Raw genomic sequence first — 19839 nt, forward strand, 5'->3', positions numbered from 1 at the left:
AATTTCAGCCTCATCAAGCTGTAAGCTTATTGTTCTCAATCCATTATCTGTTCACTTGTTTGTAGAGCTAGGAAGGAATTATGCAGGTGATTTGGAGAGGTGGGGCGATAGGAAGGGTGGCCAGAGGAAGCAGATACGATTGACATATATAGTGATCCTCATTTTTTAACAGTGACTTGGCGACAGAGAGGACAAGGAAGGAGGAGAAAGTAAAAGGAGGTGGCCAGTGTCAATGGGGGAGGAACACTGAAAAAGAGGGAGGAGCTCCTTCAGGACATGCTGTCCTGAAGCTTTCTGTGCTTAGAGAAGAAAATCTCACTGAGGATTTACTGTTGAGACCTGCACTGAACACCTGGGATCATTTTGTTTTAAGAGTCAATTTACAGGAATATTCACTCAGAGATTCAGGATCTGACAAGCTGTTGACTGCTGTACTTTTCTCCACTGAACTGGAGATATCCAAGAGTGGTATGAGAACCTAAAAGATGAATGTGTGTGTTTGGTGTGTAGCTGCAATTTGTCTTCACTCTAATAACCTAAAAGATTTAGTATTCATCTGACAGCAAATTGTTGCTTGTTTAAAACATTTAAATGATAGAAATGAGACTGCACAAAATTGTAAGACTTCAGAGATTATTGTTGCTTTTGTAGAATAGAATAAGTGTTTAATAACTCTAATGTGCAAAATAATCTCATCAGGTCTCATTTTTCATTCTGTTCATTTTGTTGGTGCCTACCTTTTGGTACCTGTGTGCAGGACGTGAGGCTAATCTAAGTATATCCTATGGGGGATTAAAAAGCTCTCTAATGCGATTTCACTAATGTTCTAGCTACAGTTAAAGAAAAGCTTTCACTGCATCTTCTCAGGACCAATTACAACACCAAAATTACAAAAACTACAAGTGAAAAAAAAATGTTGCTATATGTGATTTTAACTGTTATTTAAAATTAAGTTCTACCAAAATAAAATTATATATTTGAAGGTTTATGTGTTTGAATAAAATATGATTTACTCTAGATTTGAGAATAGCTATTTCTGAAGCTGCTTTTTAACAAGGGTTTTAGTTTGTGACACTGTTACAAAAACAATACTTGCAGGGATGTTTGAAAGGAAACAAGAATGCTTGAAAGACTAAAGAATCAGAAGGGAACAACTCATCAAACACTTGAGTAAAGTTAAACCAACAAAGTTTCTCTCTGAGAAATAGCAAAGAAGTAGGTGAATGGGCATACTCGAGCCAAGGAGGCCACAGTAAAGCTAATAGCAGGAGTGAAAATGTTTTTTTTTTTTAAGGAAAGAAATAAAAGGAAAAAAAGGATACTCATCAAAATTGCTGATTATTATTGTCATTGGACGGCTCGTGTGATTTCCATTTGATAGATAAATAGTTAATTATTATGCATATCTTTTTATGTCTATATTTCATTTGCACACTTGTATTATAACTTCTGTTTTCTCTGTCTTGCAGTGTGTAATATGGGGAAACCTTTAAATGGCATAGATCCTGGAATCAGACTGAAGGGCTTCCGTTGTGTTTAAACCTGGCAGCAGCATGCAAACCAATTGGTAAACCGCCGTGGCCTGTCAAACCCCCACCCTTATAGCCAATATCACCACCAACCCAGCTTTTGGGGGATTCCAGACACTTCCACTCTGACAACCTGCACCAAACAGAATGGATTTCATCCTACCCATAAGAAATCAAGACCTGATAGCATATTCCAGCTCACCACCTCGCCTGGGCCCTCAAAGTAGGAGTACCATGCACTTGTACCATGGTGTCAAGAGAAAGCTACGGCCTGGACGGATTTTGGGCTTTATCATCAGCCTGGTGGTTGTCTGCACAGTCTGTTCATGGAGTGCCTTGATGCTGGCCAAATCAGTGACCACTCAGGTAGATTCAGCTGCTGAACGCTCAGCTGAGGGAGCAATGCCCCAAAGAACTCTTCTGCAGTACCGGAACCTTTCAGCAGCACCAGAGGATACACCAGTGGCCATGAAATCCTCCAGTATAGAGATGAATCATGGGGACTACCCAACGGACTATTTCAGTGTGGAGGACAGGCGCCAGGGCTACGTAGTGCTTCATATGTTTGGCATGTTGTACATGTTCATAGCTTTAGCCATTGTCTGTGATGAGTTCTTTGTTCCTGCACTCACGGTCATCACAGAGAAGCTGGAGATCTCTGATGATGTAGCAGGAGCCACCTTTATGGCTGCAGGTGGGTCTGCCCCAGAACTCTTCACATCTGTTATAGGAGTCTTCATCTCCCACAGCAATGTGGGTATTGGTACCATTGTGGGATCGGCTGTCTTCAACATCCTATTTGTAATTGGGATGTGCGCCTTGTTCTCCAAAGAGGTGCTGAATCTCACCTGGTGGCCTCTGTTCAGAGATGTCTCATTCTATATCGTTGGCTTGCTCATGCTCATCTATTTCTTTTTGGATAATCAAATTGTGTTGGAAGAAAGTGTTAGTCTGCTGCTATTCTACACCTTCTATGTAACTTTCATGAAGTTCAATCCCAAATGCGAATTGATCATCAGAAGCATTTTGGGCAGCAACCAGGTGGACGAGCTGGAGAATGCACAGAAGGTGAGCTGACTCCACCCATCCATCCATCCATCCATCCATCCATCCATCCATCCATCCATCCATCCATTTATCCTCCCTACTCTTACCCAGATGTTTTCTACTCCACAACACCCTTGATCATTGTCAAGCGACAGCTTTGTATAGTCTATAAATATTCTTCCAAGGTTAAGTTCCAAAACGTAAAACATAAATAAATAAACAAGTAAATAGAAATGCCAAAAAATTTCACAAAAGATTTCATCCACACTTCAATCTACTGGGTCAAACAACCATGAAGACTTTAAATTAAAAGAGTGTATCAGGAGAATGAGTCTTACATCTCGGATACTAAAACTAGGGAGTTTCTCAGAAAGAAAAATGCCTAATTTGAAATGAAGAAACTGATTGATTGATAGATAGATTGAATGATTTACATGAAATCAATTAATCAAAAAAAACAACAACATGTATATAAAATTAACCAAGAAAAGTGCACTGTAAATAGGTAAACAAAGAAAAAGGACACTGAATCTTCTCCAGCAACACTATACCACTTGATTTGCATAGGAAAGGAGTGGTACAAAGTATAAGCTTCAAAATGGTTTATTTTGTTGTTGTTGTTGTTGTTGTTGTTGCTCTTGTCATTTTGTTGTTTAAAATTTTTCAAGTAAATTACATAACAGGGAAAACTTACATAGACTGCTGAGCCTTAGAATAATAGTATTCATGGTTTGAGAATTTGAGAGGGTGTTAAAAGAGACCTGAGTACTAAACAGACTGCATTCTATCATCCATCAAAATCTCCTTAATTTCACTTTCAAAGGATATAAACATTTGTGCACCTGTGTACTTCAGATGATGTTTGATAGACAGCCGGATTACACCATATTCATGCTGACTAAGACCAGGCTTCATCTTTAATCATTACTTTTAGTAATGGAGTTCAGACCAGAGTCCAGCAGGGCTCTTAGAACAGTAGTGATGTAACAGAGCCAGTCAATGTCCCCATTTAAACTGGATTACAAGACTTAAGATTTTTTATGTTTGAAAACTTAAGTAAGTTAAAGATTAGATTAATCTGTCATGCATTTAATTTCATTCAAATTTTGTATTTTTCATTAGGGTTTTACTGTATTCCCATCTATCGAGATCATCACAGGTATTATTGAACATTTGCCAAAGACTTGCATCAGCCAAGTTGGTGGTCCAAACTACTTAACCACAAAGTTTTGCTTGAACAGATTTAACATATACACTCACTTTACAATTTATTTCAGATAATAACAGGAAAAGGCATGTCATGCAGAAATTGCCACCAAAGTGCCACACTAAGATTTTTTTGTGATGACTTAACCATCAATTGGACTCTTTTATTGTTAATTCCTTCATGTATTCCATATAGTCTAAAATGCCAAAACTGAAGCAATGATGTGAGAAGGAAAAGTACTAGTACAAACCTCCGTGTGCATTTCTCTGCTCTGTTAAGTCCTGTCCCTCATTTAGCTCTCCCAGCTGTGTCCTCACATTAGAAAAAAAGTGGGCGGGAGCTGTTATCTATGATAGAGTAATGTTTGGCCCTGTTTTTTTTTTTTTTAATTTAAGCATCAGTTTCTGTCGTTATTCACATCGTTAATCATTTAAACAAATGGAATCAGAAACAGTTGTTCAGTGACTCACCATCTATCCTATTATTGTTTGGGTACAGCTGGAGTTGAATCTGTTGCTCTGCGATTTCTTAATCATATGTGTGTAACCTCATCTGCCATCGTCCACTATCAGTGCATCAGGGTCATATTCAATCCATTGCTATACATGCTGCTTCAGTAATACTCACATTTCACATTGCATATTAGCTCTTGACCTCTGATGTGATGGTATTTGCTTTAAAGTTCCGCCCATGAAATTTTCTTGTAGGTCTAAACAAGACAAAATGTTCTCCAAATATTACTCCAAGTGGTTTTATTTCAGCATTTTTGCCATTAATGGCAAATGGCATATGAAGTATGATATAAATATATTTAAGCTTTTTCAACACAATTTCTTAAGAATTAATTTCCATTGTAGAGTTGTTATATTTTAGTTCATACTGAATTATTTAAACCTTTGATTACATACACATGTGTGCTAATCAAACTTAATATCACTGTTATTACAGAAGCTCTGTTTGACATCTGTGCCCTTCTGGGAATCAGCTGTTCCCCAAGCTGCCTCACTTGAACCAAAGAACAGCTTTCTTCTTTTGCTGTCCAGCACTGGATGTCAAGCTGTCTTGCTCTCATGTGTTGGTAGCTCCTAAATAATCCCTCAGGTTAATGCTCTCTAATCCTATTAGAGCCACTAATAATAGTCAGGTGGTACCTGGAGGAGCAGGAATCAGCAGATCTCAGAGAGAAACAATCCTGCACAGTTCATTCTCTGCCTGCAGTTATGCTCATAGTGCTGTGAAGCTTGTATTTTGTATGTACATTGGACTTTTTCAAGTTGGTTTGCTCAGTGCATGCATTTCATTTGGGTAGCAGGAGATGATGAGAAGACTTGCTGGTTTGCTTACTGATGGGACTAAAGATGCTAATTCTTTCTAATCCCCTTATCAACTGCTTACCTGCAGTGACGACAGCAAACATACATTCAAGCACACTTTCACACAGTGTCTGCAGAGCACTGAAGAAATGTTCAAATTACATTTCTCTCATTTACTACAAGGCAGCAGAGGGCAGTGTGATTAAACAGAAAAGACCTTTCCATTAGTGCATGAATAAAGAAGGAGGATATTTTGGAATTGCATTGTGTTGTCCTAGATTTTTAATACTTTTGCTGTGGTTCATAAGTACATTTTTAAATGCTTGTTACCCAGAATGCAAATTTTATTTGATTTATATATGATAGAAATTGTAGCTGATCTTTTCAGGTTTTTAGAGCGAGTCAGCGTGCATCTGTGAATATTTTATTATTTATTTATAATAATTTTTAAAGCAGTAAGGATGATATCACAGGTGAGAGTGGAAGCAAGTTCTTTAACAGCACTTTGACCTGTGAGGGTTTCTGCAAGACTTCACATGAGGGCTTGAAAATTGCTGGTCTAAAAGTGGTGATGTTGATGATTAATCCTGACTAAGTCCCACAGCTCAAATGGTCAGGAAGAGAGAGACAGAGGGGAAGAGAGAGGAAGAGAGAGAGACGTGTACTTTATGTAATTTCAACTTTATGTTTATTATGAAAACATGATCTGATTTTGCATCAGTGACATGATGGTCAGTAGAATGATGGGAAATCCATGTTTAAACGTGCTGACCTGAGGTCAGCACTTTACATCTTGGCTGTCTTCCAGTGTCTATAGTTTCCTGCTCGGAGAAGATGAGATCACCAAACTTGAACAGCAGCTTAGTACAATAAATTGTTTAGTAAATCTTTTAATAGCTATAGCTTTAATAGCTAAACAATAGCTATACCAACATAAGGAAAGCTGACCCTGAAAAGAAAAACAAGACTATATGCACTTACTAAAGTTATAGCTGTTAATCCAGAAACTGGCCTGTGCTGAGCTGGTGATTTTTTACATAGCACAGAGGAAGTGCTTAACACTAAATATCACAAAGTAAGTCATCTAAAAGAAAAATGTGTAAAACATGTTTTTCAACTAATCTCATAGCATCCCTTGGTGCAAGGAGCTCCACCTCAACTAGCTCTACCATAGCTGAGATGGAGGCGAGTGTATTATTTCCCAATAAACCCGTAAAAAATATGGAAACCAGTATGTTATTAACATCTGTTTTACATATCAACAGTCCAAAATCAAAACCTTTACACATGTACACATACAGTGGGGCAAAAAAGTATTTAGTCAGCCACCGATTGTGCAAGTTCCCCCACTTAAAATGATGACAGAGGTCAGTAATTTTCACCAGAGGTACACTTCAACTGTGAGAGACAGAATGTGAAAAAAAAATCCATGAATCCACATGGTAGGATTTGTAAAGAATTTATTCATAAATCAGGGTGGAAAATAAGTATTTGGTCACCTCAAACAAGGAAAATCTCTGGCTCTCACAGACCTGTAACGTCTTCTGTAAGAAGCTTTTCTGTCCCCCACTCGTTACCTGTATGAATGGCACCTGTTTGAACTCATCATCTGTATAAAAGACACCTGTCCACAGCCTCAAACAGTCAGACTCCAAACTCCGCCATGGCCAAGACCAAAGAGCTTTCGAAGGACACCAGGAAAAGTATTGTAGACCTGCACCAGACTGGGAAGAGTGAATCTACAATAGGCAAGCAGCTTGGTGTGAAAAAATCAACTGTGGGAGCAATCATCAGAAAATGGAAGACATACAAGACCACTGATAATCTCCTTCGATCTGGGGCTCCACGCAAGATCTCATCCCGTGGGGTCAAAATGATCATGAGAACGGTGAGCAAAGATCCCAGAACCACACGGGGGGACCTGGTGAATGACCTGCAGAGAGCTGGGACCAAAGTAACAAAGGTCACCATCAGTAACACTACAACGGCAGGGAATCAAATCCCGCAGTGCCAGACGTGTTCCGCTGCTGAAGCCAGTGCATGTCCAGGCCCGTCTGAAGTTTGCCAGAGAGCACATGGATGATACAGCAGAGGATTGGGAGAATGTCATGTGGTCAGATGAAACCAAAGTAGAACTTTTTGGTATAAACTCAACTCGTCGTGTTTGGAGGAAGAAGAATACTGAGTTGCATCCCAAGAACACCATACCTACTGTGAAGCATGGGGGTGGAAACATCATGCTATGGGGCTGTTTTTCTGCCAAGGGGACAGGACGACTGATCCGTGTTAAGGACAGAATGAATGGGGCCATGTATCGTGAGATTTTGAGCCAAAACCTCCTTCCATCAGTGAGAACTTTGAAGATGAAACGAGGCTGGGTCTTCCAACATGACAATGACCCAAAACACACCGCCCGGGCAACAAAGGAGTGGCTCCGTAAGAAGCATTTGAAAGTCCTGGAGTGGCCTAGCCAGTCTCCAGACCTCAACCCCATAGAAAATCTGTGGCGGGAGTTGAAAGTCCGTGTTGCTCGGCGACAGCCCCAAAACATCACTGCTCTCGAGAAGATCTGCATGGAGGAATGGGCCAAAATACCAGCTACTGTGTGTGCAAACCTGGTAAGGACCTATAGTAAACGTTTGACCTCTGTTATTGCCAACAAAGGTTATGTTACAAAGTATTGAGTTGTATTTTTGTTATTGACCAAATACTTATTTTCCACCCTGATTTACGAATAAACTCTTTACAAATCCTACCATGTGGATTCATGGATTTTTTTTTCACATTCTGTCTCTCACAGTTGAAGTGTACCTCTGGTGCAAATTACTGACCTCTGTCATCATTTTAGGTGGGGGAACTTGCACAATCGGTGGCTGACTAAATACTTTTTTGCCCCACTGTATATTTGTACTCTCTTAGGTACTCTCTTTGGTTCTCTATTTTACAAATGTATTATTAGAAATACCAAAACAAAAATTACTGTCATTCATAAAATTTTATTTAACACTCTGTAGTCACAGGAAATGTCACTACTGAAAATCACATCTTGGAAAATACAGGTTAGTTATACATTTTTGAGTCTGCTGGCATTAAATTTTAAAAAGCTGTGGTGGATGGTTGTCGTGCAGGGCAGGTTTACGTGTAAACAACTTGCAGAAGAATTTCATGTAATATTATCACAATGTTTATAGAAATTGTGGGCAAGATATTTTTAGAAATCTCAAAATACAGCATGTGGGCTGAAACTGTGCTGCAAAGAGAAAAAATTACTCCATTATTTACAATTTTATTAAATGTAGATTACTAACACAATAGGGATTTTGTTATTATGACACATAATAAGAGCTTGGTAAAAAAGTAATATGTTATGTAAAATGCAAAAAAACACCCAAACTTTATAAATGATAGTTACTTGTCAGATTGCAGTATCTAATTAACAACTTCAATCAGAAAATAAATTGAAATAAAAAAAAATTGCTTCTTTCAAAGAGGAATTACCAAAGAACAGCTTCAGGCTCAACAGATTCTACAGCAGGCTGCAAGTGTCTTCTGTCATGCAGCCACTCTTATGAGCCATGTGAGCATTAGCTAACATGACCTAATGCCAAGCTGGCTTCTGCTTACAGTGCTCAGAAATCACGAGGCCAAGAAAGACAGGTGACAACAAAAGGCAAGCTTCCTTAACTTTAGGTTTGGTCCTTCATTTGACCATGTTTTTCTTGCTATCATCACCATCATTATTATTACCATTATCATCATCATCATCATCATCATCATCATCATCATCATCATCATCATCCATATTATTATTTCATTTTATATATATTTTTTGTTACAAGGGTAAGATGAATGCTGTGAAGTATTCACATCTTCCATCTTCAACCATCAAATGGTTTTAGAAGATTGGCCAAAACTTTCTAAAATTATGTTGTTTAGCTGAGTTTAATAAGTCTAATGAGAAATATGATACAATATTTGAACTCACAACAATATAAAAAGGAAGAAAAGGCTCTGACTGATAAGATACATAGTTTTACTAGATTTAAATTGAAAACTGATCTCTATCAAGATTAGACACAATTGTTATTACCAAACAACCAGGTGGACCAGAGCAATTTGGTAGTGATGACTTCAAAAAACAATACTTAACCACCCGTGTCTTGGTTTAGCAACCCTAGCAGTGGCAGGTGTTTTAATTAAAGGGATTATCTGCTCAATCTCTGAAGACTCAGTCATGAAAACGTGCCAGGCGTGGTATTTTGTCTGTGTTTGTATATTTCTCAGAGACCACTTTAGTGCTCGATTTTGTTCATGAGATACTTGTTGAGTATAAGATGACTTTGTGGCTCCAGAGTGTGCCGGTTTAATGGTTTAAGCTTTTGCTTGGCAAGTGAAATGTTGCTGGTTTTGTTTCATTTGGAGACATAAATTCCATTTTGGTGTTGTGGCAGGAAGGGTACCTGTTGTTAAAAACAAAACCAACCATCAAGTTAGTTAGAAAACCCTCTGTTGTTGAGTTTAGCATGTTCACTCTGTGTTTGTAAAACGCCTCATTTAGATTAAGTGGAGACCATTTAGCAATAAGATCACACCAGCAGTGACAACAATGAGGTCTTGGACCACATCCAGTATTGAAACTGTACTTTCTTATGATGTCACTTGCATCATTTACCAGTACAAATACAGGCCATTTACCATCATTTACACTACTTTATGGTACCATGGCTTCCTCTTGCACAGTTGTGACCCAGTCAGGTTTCTGGACCACACTGTCATGATTATAAACAACAGACAAGCACAATCACACAACAAATAGGTAAAAGGACCAGAAAATCTATATTAATCTAATATTCGTCTAAATGGTTTTTGGGGTTTTTTTGGCTGTTGCTTTGCTAATGGAGCTTTAATTGCACTCAGGATAGTAACTATATCTTCTCATTTATCTTGTTCTTTGGTTCTTTGGAAGCTATTTTACCTTTAATAAGATTTACATCTTTGGAACAAAGTGAGTAAAAATACAGGATTATCATGTTTATACAAACCTGTCAGAAGTAATATTTTGGGAGACAACTTTGGAACAGTAAACACTGAGAATTTATATTATTTTAATTTGCCTTTCACCTTGGAAATGGTGCAAAAAATCTTCTATAGCCTTTAATATGAATCCAATTTGTGATTTTTTCCCCCCTCCAAAGCCAAATGGTTTTGTAGTTTGTAGTTATGCTGCTCATGGTTTGTCCTTTTAGTCTGTGTGCATGTTTTCTTTTCTTTGTTTTATCCTTGCTAGTTTTTCTGGAGTAAAATCCAGCTTTTTTGTTTTCTTTCACCACGGCGTGTATACCTCAGTGGCACAGTGTGAGTTAGGACTGAGGGAGCTTTGACATGTATGTATGTATGTAGCTATAAAGTGACATGGCTGGGATTGAGATTAGTGTGAGATCCTCCTGTGTGTGTAGTCTTCGTGTTGGAAAGATACCTAAAACGTGCAATGGTTTGCTTTCATGAGGAAGTTTAAATAAATACTGGACATGAACAACGTGATGTAATCTCCACTGAAGTTATACATCTAATTTCCCTCGGGATGAATAAAGTATTCTGATTCTGATTCTGATTCTAAAATAGCTGGGATACTGAAAAAGAAGGTGATGATAAATCTTGAGTAAATATTTTTTAATCTTTTCATTTTTGCATAATTACTTGATTAATGGTGTCTTTACCCTCCCTGCTGTTAGAAATAATTTACATATACTTGATCTAAAAATGCCTTCCAAAGTGCTTTGTGAATAACTCAAGCTGAGGTCCTATTCTTTCCCTATTCCATCACCATTTCCATGTTTATTTTAATTAACATTTGTTTAAATGCAATCCAATCCAGTGCCACAAATACAAAAAGTGTTGGTGGCATTTTATTAAATATACTGAATATACTGACTACATATTTAATATGTTTATTATATTCTCCATTACAGTAATCTATTATTATGTCTATTATTATATTTTTATTATATTATTGTTTCTGTGTTCTTTCCTAAAGGTAAATGCCCCAAGTGATGACGAGAACAAGCTTACGGTAAGTTTATTTGTACTGTTTTATAAGCATAACATAGTATACCGCTTCTATATTTCACTATATTTCAAATCTTTCAAAAATGTTTATTTAAAAATGTGTTTCTTGTGCTTTCATTTAATTTTTAAATAGTAGCTTAACGTCTTATTATCTTTCTTTTCCCCTTTGGAACATTGCAAATTTAATTGTATTTATTTAAAGAACTGAAGCTGTGACCGGCTCCACCTGACAATGGTTTAAGACTATAATAAGCCCATGAGTGGACACAGAGAGAAATAATGATGCGTAAAATAAGTGTGCATTTACATTTGAATCCATAAAAACATTTGGTATTTGTGCTTTTATGTTTTACAGGCTAAACCCAGGCTGCAGAGGGAAGGCAGCTGTGCTTCTCTACACAACTCGCTGATGAGAAACAGCATCTTCCAGCTCATGATACACACACTGGATCCCCTCAGTAATGAGGGTATGAGTGAGCATGCGCAGATACAAATCACGTACACTCTCACAAACATTATAATCTTCCCAAATTCGAAATGTTTCAAATAAACACAGAATGTGACACATACAATGTGCTGACATAAAGATTACATTCCCTCACCACAACAAATTCAAATGTGACTTTTCTTGAGATTAAATAAAAGTTAATAACTTCAGGTTTCCAAGAAACAGATTAAGCCTAGCCCAAGATCAAAAGGATATCCTATGAAAGGTTTATATCTAGGATTAGGCTTAAGAGCATAGACAGTTAAGAGAGTTGCAGAATGGCTGCAATCACAGCATTGCAATAAAGATGCACCCTTAGGCCTTCTCCTTGATTCAGAGACGGTCCTTCCCTTGGCCTCCTTGACTCCCCGCTCAAACCAGCGTTCCTCCCTGTCCAGGATGTGTATGTCCTCCTTACTGAAAGAGTGTCCACTGGCCTGTATGTGTAAATAGACTGAGGAGTCCTGACCTGACGAGGTGGCTCTTCTGTGTTGTGCCATCGGCTGAAACAGAGGTTGTTTGATTTCCCTGATGTATAAATCATGGGAATCCTCCTGGCATTATACTATAGTATAATACCAAGGGACCAGATCCTTGGGGAACACCAATTTTTGGTGCAGCCTGTTTTGGGGTTTAAAAACAACAGAGGCGCTGTGTTTAGAAAAATGTGTCTCAGCTGTTCCAATACTAACCCTAGCCCTTTTTTCCACTTCTTCCATGTACAAGTTGGCCACAGTGGGTGTAAAAGGGTAACCCATGGTATGCCCATATTTCTGCCTGTAGTAATGACCCTTGTATGTGAAATATGTGTAATGAAGACACAGTTCCAAGAACAAACACACTGTTTCTGCTGAGAGTGGTCCTGATGCTGAGGTTAGGGCCATCCTGAAATCTCTTACGAACTACAAACAACACAAGTTAAGAGAGATGTAACATCATACGAGACCATTGTTTCATCTGCCTCCATGATGACACCATAGCCACTGATCAATGGTCATGACAATTTACATTGTTCATTCAGTGGGCTAGTTTCAGTCATTGTGCAAATGTACTGTTTATAGGGTTGGGAAACCTACAGTCAGCTGAGACTAAAGGAGTCACTTGGATGAGTGACGAAACGCCTCCCCCACTGAAAACGCTACGTCCAAATGAACAGAATCAACTTTTTGGGATTTCCATAACTGGATGATTGAGCTTGCATTAAGACATGTTGCATTAAGGACTGTTTCTTTTGTTTTAGGACATTTTAAAGAGAAGGCTTCAATCCTTCACAAAATGGCCAAGAAGAAGTGTAAAGAAGACGGTGCCACTGCCAACGGAGTAGGTGTGTACCAGTGAATACTGAAACGCCAATGTACTTTTGGTCAACCACCAATCGATAAAGTGACAAATCAGTTGTGCAATTATTTATCCGTTTATAGATGAATGATTGAAACGGCACACAAATTTATCAGTATGTTAATTTAAAAAATAGTGGAATAGATCATGGGCAGGCTACACTGTTCAGGCAATAAAGCTTTGAAAAGGAAAACTAAATGCTACCTTTTCATTTCACGAGAAGACTGAATCTTTATTTTTTTTTAATGTTTTCCCTCATTAATGTAAGTAACGTGACTGTCCCTTGCATCACTGATGTTAAAGAAACAGTTAAAATGACAAAAGTTTTATATTTTTATAGACAGTGATTGCATTAATACATTTATGGGTCAGGCTGTAATTTAGAGGGGTTTTTTTCTGGTTGTGGATTAATCTCTGATTTATTTCATTTATTAAATGAAATAAATCAGAGATTAATCCAACAGCTGATCTGTTATCATCCAAGAAGTTTTACACAAAGATGCACAAACTGCTTTATACTTGTAAAAAAAAAGTAAACAAAGAGATTATCTTTTCTTTTTCTCAGTAGAGGAGATTAAACATGATCTTTGATTATTTTATTTCTAATTTGTTATTTTATATTAACTAACTATATTATAATTACTATTGATAAATTATTGCCATGATATTATTGCTCTTTTTTTATTGTCAGTATTGTCCCTCTATCTTTCTTGTTTCTTTCTTCTTCTTTTTTGTTTCAACACACCCTTTATTGCTTGTTTTAAGCACAGTTTTTAACTGTGCTATATAAATAAAATGCACTTACTTTTTTTTACTTACTTTCTACCTCCAGCTGATAAAAAGATCACAAAAAGTACAAATGTTGCAGTGGAAGTTACACCACCAATGAATGGTGCTGCAGGAGGAGATGAGGTATGGAAGCATCACTCCTTTTCAAAAGCAAAATGTTTGACCTATAAACAATCAGGAAATTTAATTTAGTTATGTTTACCCAAAGAAATATGTCCAAATATATTTATGTACAACATAGGCACAATATTACAATGTAAGATCATGACCTAATCCTCAGGGTGGTGAGGAAGATGAAGATGAAGACAAGCCTTTGAGCCTGGCATGGCCTGACACTCCCAGGAAACAAATCACCTACCTCTTGATCCTGCCAATCATCCTCCCTCTCTGGCTCACGCTGCCTGATGTCAGGAGAGAGGTAGATATACACATAACCAAATATGAAAATACAAACTGAAACCCTATTTGAAAATAGAGTAGAGCTCCACAGCTCTACTGAGTAACACACACAGCTTTAGTTTAGGGGTATAGGGCTGTGCTTTGAATGCTCTCTACTGCTTGATTTTACATGTTAAGTTAGATGAAAAAGAAGTGATAGACTAAGAAGCTACATTGCTTTATTTTATGTTTTTTAGACCTCAGAAAGGTTCTTCCCGGTCACTTTCCTCGGCTCCATCTTTTGGATTGCGTTCTTTTCCTACCTGATGGTGTGGTGGGCTCATCAGGTATTTCCCACACAACGCACTCACAAACAAATATTAGAGTATGATTGTTTGCAGCATACAACAGCCTTGTTGTCTATACACACTATATCTGAGGCCTTTCTCGTCAGAGCGCAGCTGTCAGGGTGTTAAATGTGTGACCGTGGGAACTAATCCTGGCTAATCTGTCTTGAGCCACAGTCAGATCAACCTGTAGCACTCTATTTTAAGAGCACAAGTGCAGCGACAGGACAAAAGCACAAGGTTACTGACAAAGTGCACCTGCTAATTTAGCTTCTACAGGTGCAGCACGCCACGTGAAAAAGCATTGCCAAAAGTGCAATAAGAATTGGTCATTACGCTCTCACCTGTGAGTGGCAATGCGTAAATAAGTACATTTTCAGATATTGAAAGCCTCATGTCATTTTTAGTTTTTAAAGCAGCATCCATGGACTGATTCCCTTTATCTTCTAAAATACATGAAATATAATTGTTCTCTTAGGTTTGTTTTAATGAAAATATTATAATATTTTTTTGAAATAGGATTAGATTATATTTAAATATTATTATTTTTTTGTATAGCAGATTTAACTCAATGCATGCAGATGAATGTGTGTTATCCAGAAATATTTATTAATGAAAAAAAAAGAGGTTGGATGTTCTACCTGTGTCTGTGTGAGTGTTCCCCAGGTTTTTCCCAGAGTCCAAGACATGTATGTTAGGCTAGTTAGTTATTCTGTCTTGGCCGTAGTTGTGAATGTGAGTGTGACTGATGCTGTCTTTTATGTTAGCTCTGGAACAGACTGGTGGTCCAGGGCCACGTATCTTGCCCTGTGACAACTGGGATAGGCCCCAGCACCAGTCCAACCCTGTACTGGATAACCAGAAACTAATGGATGGATGAAAGTCAACCCATAAAAAATAAACTGATTAATACAAAGAAATAAGAGAATATATCACTCTTTCAGCCAGGGACTCTTTTCTTTATAGACTTCATGTCTATATGTATTAATTTTAGAAGTGTTATTAGGTTGAAGAAAGTAATGTTTTGTGCATCATTTTCAGTAATATGCAAGCCTGAATGCATGAAACTGCACACAGCTAGAACTGGACATGTCTAATCAGCTACATTTATCATCTGAAACTTAAAATGTTTCTTCTTGGTGATTTTTCCTGATACAGAAGATATTTCTCAATTTCTGAAATTCTGTGTGAGGAACACGAGCAGCTGATACAGTGTGCAACACACACACACACACACACACACACACACACACACACACACACACACAGAGAGAGAGAGAGACTTACAAACTCTGCCCTTAGTGACACTTGTTGACTAAACTAAATGTAACGTCACGTCACAATTACTGTGAAGTGTAGGGGCCCTGTCTTTCACTTTCATGCATACGTCTGAATGACAGAGTTATCATAACTTTAACCTATGTTTTCCTTGACAGGATGCTGTCACATTAGTAGATTTAGGTTTTGTGTGGCTGAAAAGAACTGAAGATTTGAGTTGGAATATTATTAATTTTAGGTTGGAGAAACTTTCTGGATCACAGAAGAAATCATGGGTTTGACAATATTAGCAGCTGGCACTTCAATTCCTGACTTGATCACCAGTGTGATTGTAGCTCGAAAGGGCCTCGGTGACATGGCTGTGTCCAGCTCAGTGGGCTCCAACATCTTTGACATCACTGTGGGGTGAGTCTGCCAATAAACAAGAACACACAAGCCATTCATTTTTAAATAAGAATGTGCCAAGAAAACCCAATTCTTCTCTGTTGTCTTTTCTATGCCTCTGTCCTCCCTCCAGTCTGCCATTCCCCTGGCTCATTTTCAACATTATCAATGACTTGAAGCCAGTGGAGGTGAGCAGCAATGGCCTGTTCTGCGCCATCGTCCTTCTCTTCCTCATGCTGCTGTTTGTCATCATGTCCATTGCCGCTTGCAAGTGGAGAATGAGCAAGAGTCTGGGCTTACTTATGTTTTTGCTGTACTTTGTTTTCCTTGTTGTCAGTGTCATGCTGGAGGACAGAATTATTGTCTGCCCCATTACAGTCTGAGGGAGGGACTCTGGTTAACTGCTGGTCAAACAGCAGAAATTAAGCATAACAGCACATATTGACCATTACATAAAACAAACATATACACACTGTCACTTAATATGCACACAGTAGAGGTCTGCATAGCCACTGTCCACACACAGACATACAAGTTTGCACCCACACACACACACACGCACACACACACACACGGTTGTTGATGTCAGCTAGGCAGAAGCCGTGACATAAATCAATCTTGCAAATTCAGGCTGGTGCATCACAGGTGTTTATCCGTGGAAAACAGACCTGTGCTTCTTTTATGGATTTCATGCCATCGAATAAGAAGAATTCTCTTTCTCCGACGTGACTGCAAGCAGTTTCCTGTGTTGGCTGAAACATGCTGAAAATAATTGATGGTCAGTGAAAGAAAAGCCAGATTGAAATGTCAGCTGAAGATCTCAGATCTCAGCTGATTTTGGTTTGTTGATGAAGATGTCTCAAACCAAGTATGAGACATCATTACTCTTACAAGCAGATATTTAGTATATAAGATCATTATGAGGGCGATGTCCAATACTCCACGTACTTTGCTACATCAGAGAAATGTTATGTGTTTTTAAATACATTTTGACATTTGGGGTCATATTTGGCAGAATCCACTGAAATCTATTGTAGCACATATCAAATACTAAATAGTTGCTGCACATGGATAAAACTGGCTAAGGTTGTCAGTACTGCCTAAATATGTATATCCCAACTATCTATAACGAGCTTGTGAACATGACTTCTTCGGTTCTGGCTGCCTTTACATTGCATGACTTTAGTGAAGGGTTGATTCCCAGAGATGCAGTTTGGACAACGAGTGCTGGACTAAAGATTAACAGAGGTTGTTTTATTTTACTTGTTAAACTTCAAGGTTATTTTTCAACTTATATGTTCCTGAAAAAAGAGTGTTCAATATAAGCGATATCACTGCTTTTCATCTGTATTATTTTGATGTAAAACAACTAATGTACTGTAAAAGACAACACAGATTTGTGTTATTTCTGTTAGACTTACAGGCTGTAAGCCATTGTTCAGTTAGTGACATAACGCTGAGTAAAAAGCAGGGAATTTTACATCCCTAGTAGTAGTAAGAAAACACAGTACAATGTTTCCATTCAAATGTATGCAAATGTTAAAAAATTTTCTTCGGGATTGAATGGAAATGTTTAAGGAGGTTGTAATTTTAAATACTTACAGAAAAATACAATAAAGAAATGTTAAACTGAAGAAAGGCTTTTACTTCTTTGGCATTTTCTCTGATGGTGCGAAATTTTTACTCTATTGTTGTTGTTTCATGAGCAAAATCCAACTACTGTGGCCCATTTAGTAACATGGGGCCTTGCTAAAAAGGCAAGTTAGTATCCATATTGTCCATCTTGAGCATTTTGCACCACCTGTTGCTACCAACCGCCTGTCCTCATATACAGCATAGACCACAGATGGCTTAAAATCTCTTCTAACCTGCCCCAAAATACTCAAAATAAATAAATGACACAAAAAAAAGTTCTAAAGGAAAAAAATTTTTCCCCTCGGTTCTCAGGAGAATTTGAAGCAGACTTTAATCTGGGCAATAATTTATAATTCTTGAAGAAATGAAAAATAGTTTATCTGAATTTCAGGAGCATGTCCACACCGCAAACAATGCCCTTTCGGTCATACACCTATATAGTCAGCCTCTGCTGATTCTTCCCCAAACCCAAACGTTGTCTCTGGCCTACCTTGTTGCTTCATTTGAATAAACCTTTGTCATTTGGGTTGGGGTCCTTGCTAGTTAAATGAGCTGTAGACCATTATCACCTCCCTCTGCTGTTAATTCTTGGAAGTGCAAACATTAGCATTTAAAACAAGTAAAAAAATAAATAAATAATGGAAACAATATATCACATCTTTGTGTTCTCAGACTCCAGCTCAGATTTAGCCAGTCTATGCAGTATCACTACTACATTTTTCGTGCTTTGATGGATCATAAGAATGTGAGGAATGTATGTGAATGAGTGCATTTAGAAAGATTCGTTCCGACCAGTTTCAACAACAATGTTATAATGTTCTACTTGAAACATGTATTATACTGTAAAAACATATATAATTTATCTCTGTATAAAATGTTATATGGTCAAATAAAAAAAATTTTAAAAAATCAATGTCGGTGAACTTTTTTAGTTAATATTAAGAAATAGATGCTCCCGACAGCCTTGTCAGCCTAATTTAACTGCAGTATATTTGCAATTTGTGAATGAAAATCATATGAATTACTCTGCAGATCTTGGAATACTTTGCCTGCTAGATTCTTAACAAAATGTGACATTGACATATTTAAATCACGTAAATAGGGAGGTCAGTTTACCACTCAACCTTCCTCATAACACAGATTAGCAGTGTCATCCATTCAGGATGTGGTTTGCTTTACATAGACACAAGCCTCTTACAAAAGCAGGCATGGCCCGCTGCAAAGACCAGTGAGATGCAACCAAGATTAAATGGACAGCTGAGGACAGCGGTAAAGGTTGTTCTTGGGGGATATCTGAGGACATTTCCTCACTACCTATAAATTTAGGTTGTGAGTAACTCAAGTACCTGTCTGCCAGTTAACAAGCTACAAAATCACCCCAGCCAAATTCCCATATATGTATCAAGTGTCTTTGTCAGTAACTGAGTAAATGTGTGTGCTATTGATTCCTATAAAAGAATGATCATTTTTGGGGTGGAACTGTTTTAGGATTACAGAAGTTGTATACAGATATAAGTATGATGACATTTAAAATGTGCTTGTTAGGGAGTAACTGAATAACTGAACTGAATATAACTAATGTTGAGTGTGGACACACACAAGCTAATGAGTTTTGCCCTGTAAAGGTTCAAGGGCATTAGGTCAGTGAAAGTCGTAATGAGTGGCATTCTGGTGCAGCGATAATGAGTTTACATTCTCACAAAACCAGGATTAAGAAAGATTTATAATTTGAAATACTATATTTAGAAGCCATTAAGGGTGCAAGTGTTTTACTTTTGTGCAGGTTCCTTTTCATATTGGAGATCGTTTAAAAAGAAAGAAAGAAAGAAAAAAGAAAGCAAGATTATTTAGGAAAAAGAGTTTTGAATGGTGTGAGATATCATATTAGCCATAATTCCTCTGACTAATACTTCTGGAAATTACAAATAATTAAAAAAAATTACATTCACATTTCCATGACGCTTTCCAGTCAAAATGCTTTACTCTTACATTAGTATGACAGGACTGGTTATAACTGTTGGATAAATTAATAATAAATTAA

The 19839-nt window shown here is 37.6% G+C and overlaps 1 protein-coding gene across 2 annotated transcripts; it reads left to right on the forward strand.

The window, feature by feature from the left end:
* Positions 1–266: 266 nt before the first annotated feature.
* slc24a2 (solute carrier family 24 member 2) lies at positions 267–17785 on the forward strand. 2 transcript variants are annotated; one of them, XM_004539175.4, is made up of 10 exons: positions 267–468; positions 1470–2597; positions 11131–11166; positions 11518–11635; positions 12890–12973; positions 13820–13899; positions 14057–14194; positions 14412–14501; positions 16018–16184; positions 16297–17785. In XM_004539175.4, the coding sequence occupies exons 2-10, from the start codon at positions 1677–1679 to the stop codon at positions 16544–16546; spliced, it is 1884 nt and encodes a 627-aa protein (XP_004539232.1). In that variant the 5' UTR covers positions 267–468; positions 1470–1676; the 3' UTR covers positions 16547–17785. The 2 variants fall into 2 exon arrangements, with proteins under 2 accessions (XP_004539232.1, XP_004539233.1); XM_004539176.4 differs by having other exon boundaries at positions 269–468; positions 11518–11629.
* The last annotated feature ends 2054 nt before the right edge of the window (positions 17786–19839 follow it).

Source organism: Maylandia zebra, linkage group LG6, assembly GCF_041146795.1.
Source record: "Maylandia zebra isolate NMK-2024a linkage group LG6, Mzebra_GT3a, whole genome shotgun sequence".
Taxonomy (NCBI): domain Eukaryota; kingdom Metazoa; phylum Chordata; class Actinopteri; order Cichliformes; family Cichlidae; genus Maylandia; species Maylandia zebra.

What these genes read in the sequence shown, in the direction of transcription:
- slc24a2 (XM_004539175.4), top strand. Translation starts at nt 1,677, where the DNA reads ATGGATTTCATCCTACCCATAAGAAATCAAGACCTGATAGCATATTCC. An exon ending in ATGACGAGAACAAGCTTACG is followed by an intron (nt 11,167 to 11,517) that starts GTAAGTTTATTT and finishes TATGTTTTACAG; the next exon opens with GCTAAACCCAGGCTGCAGAG. An exon ending in TGCCTGATGTCAGGAGAGAG is followed by an intron (nt 14,195 to 14,411) that starts GTAGATATACAC and finishes TATGTTTTTTAG; the next exon opens with ACCTCAGAAAGGTTCTTCCC.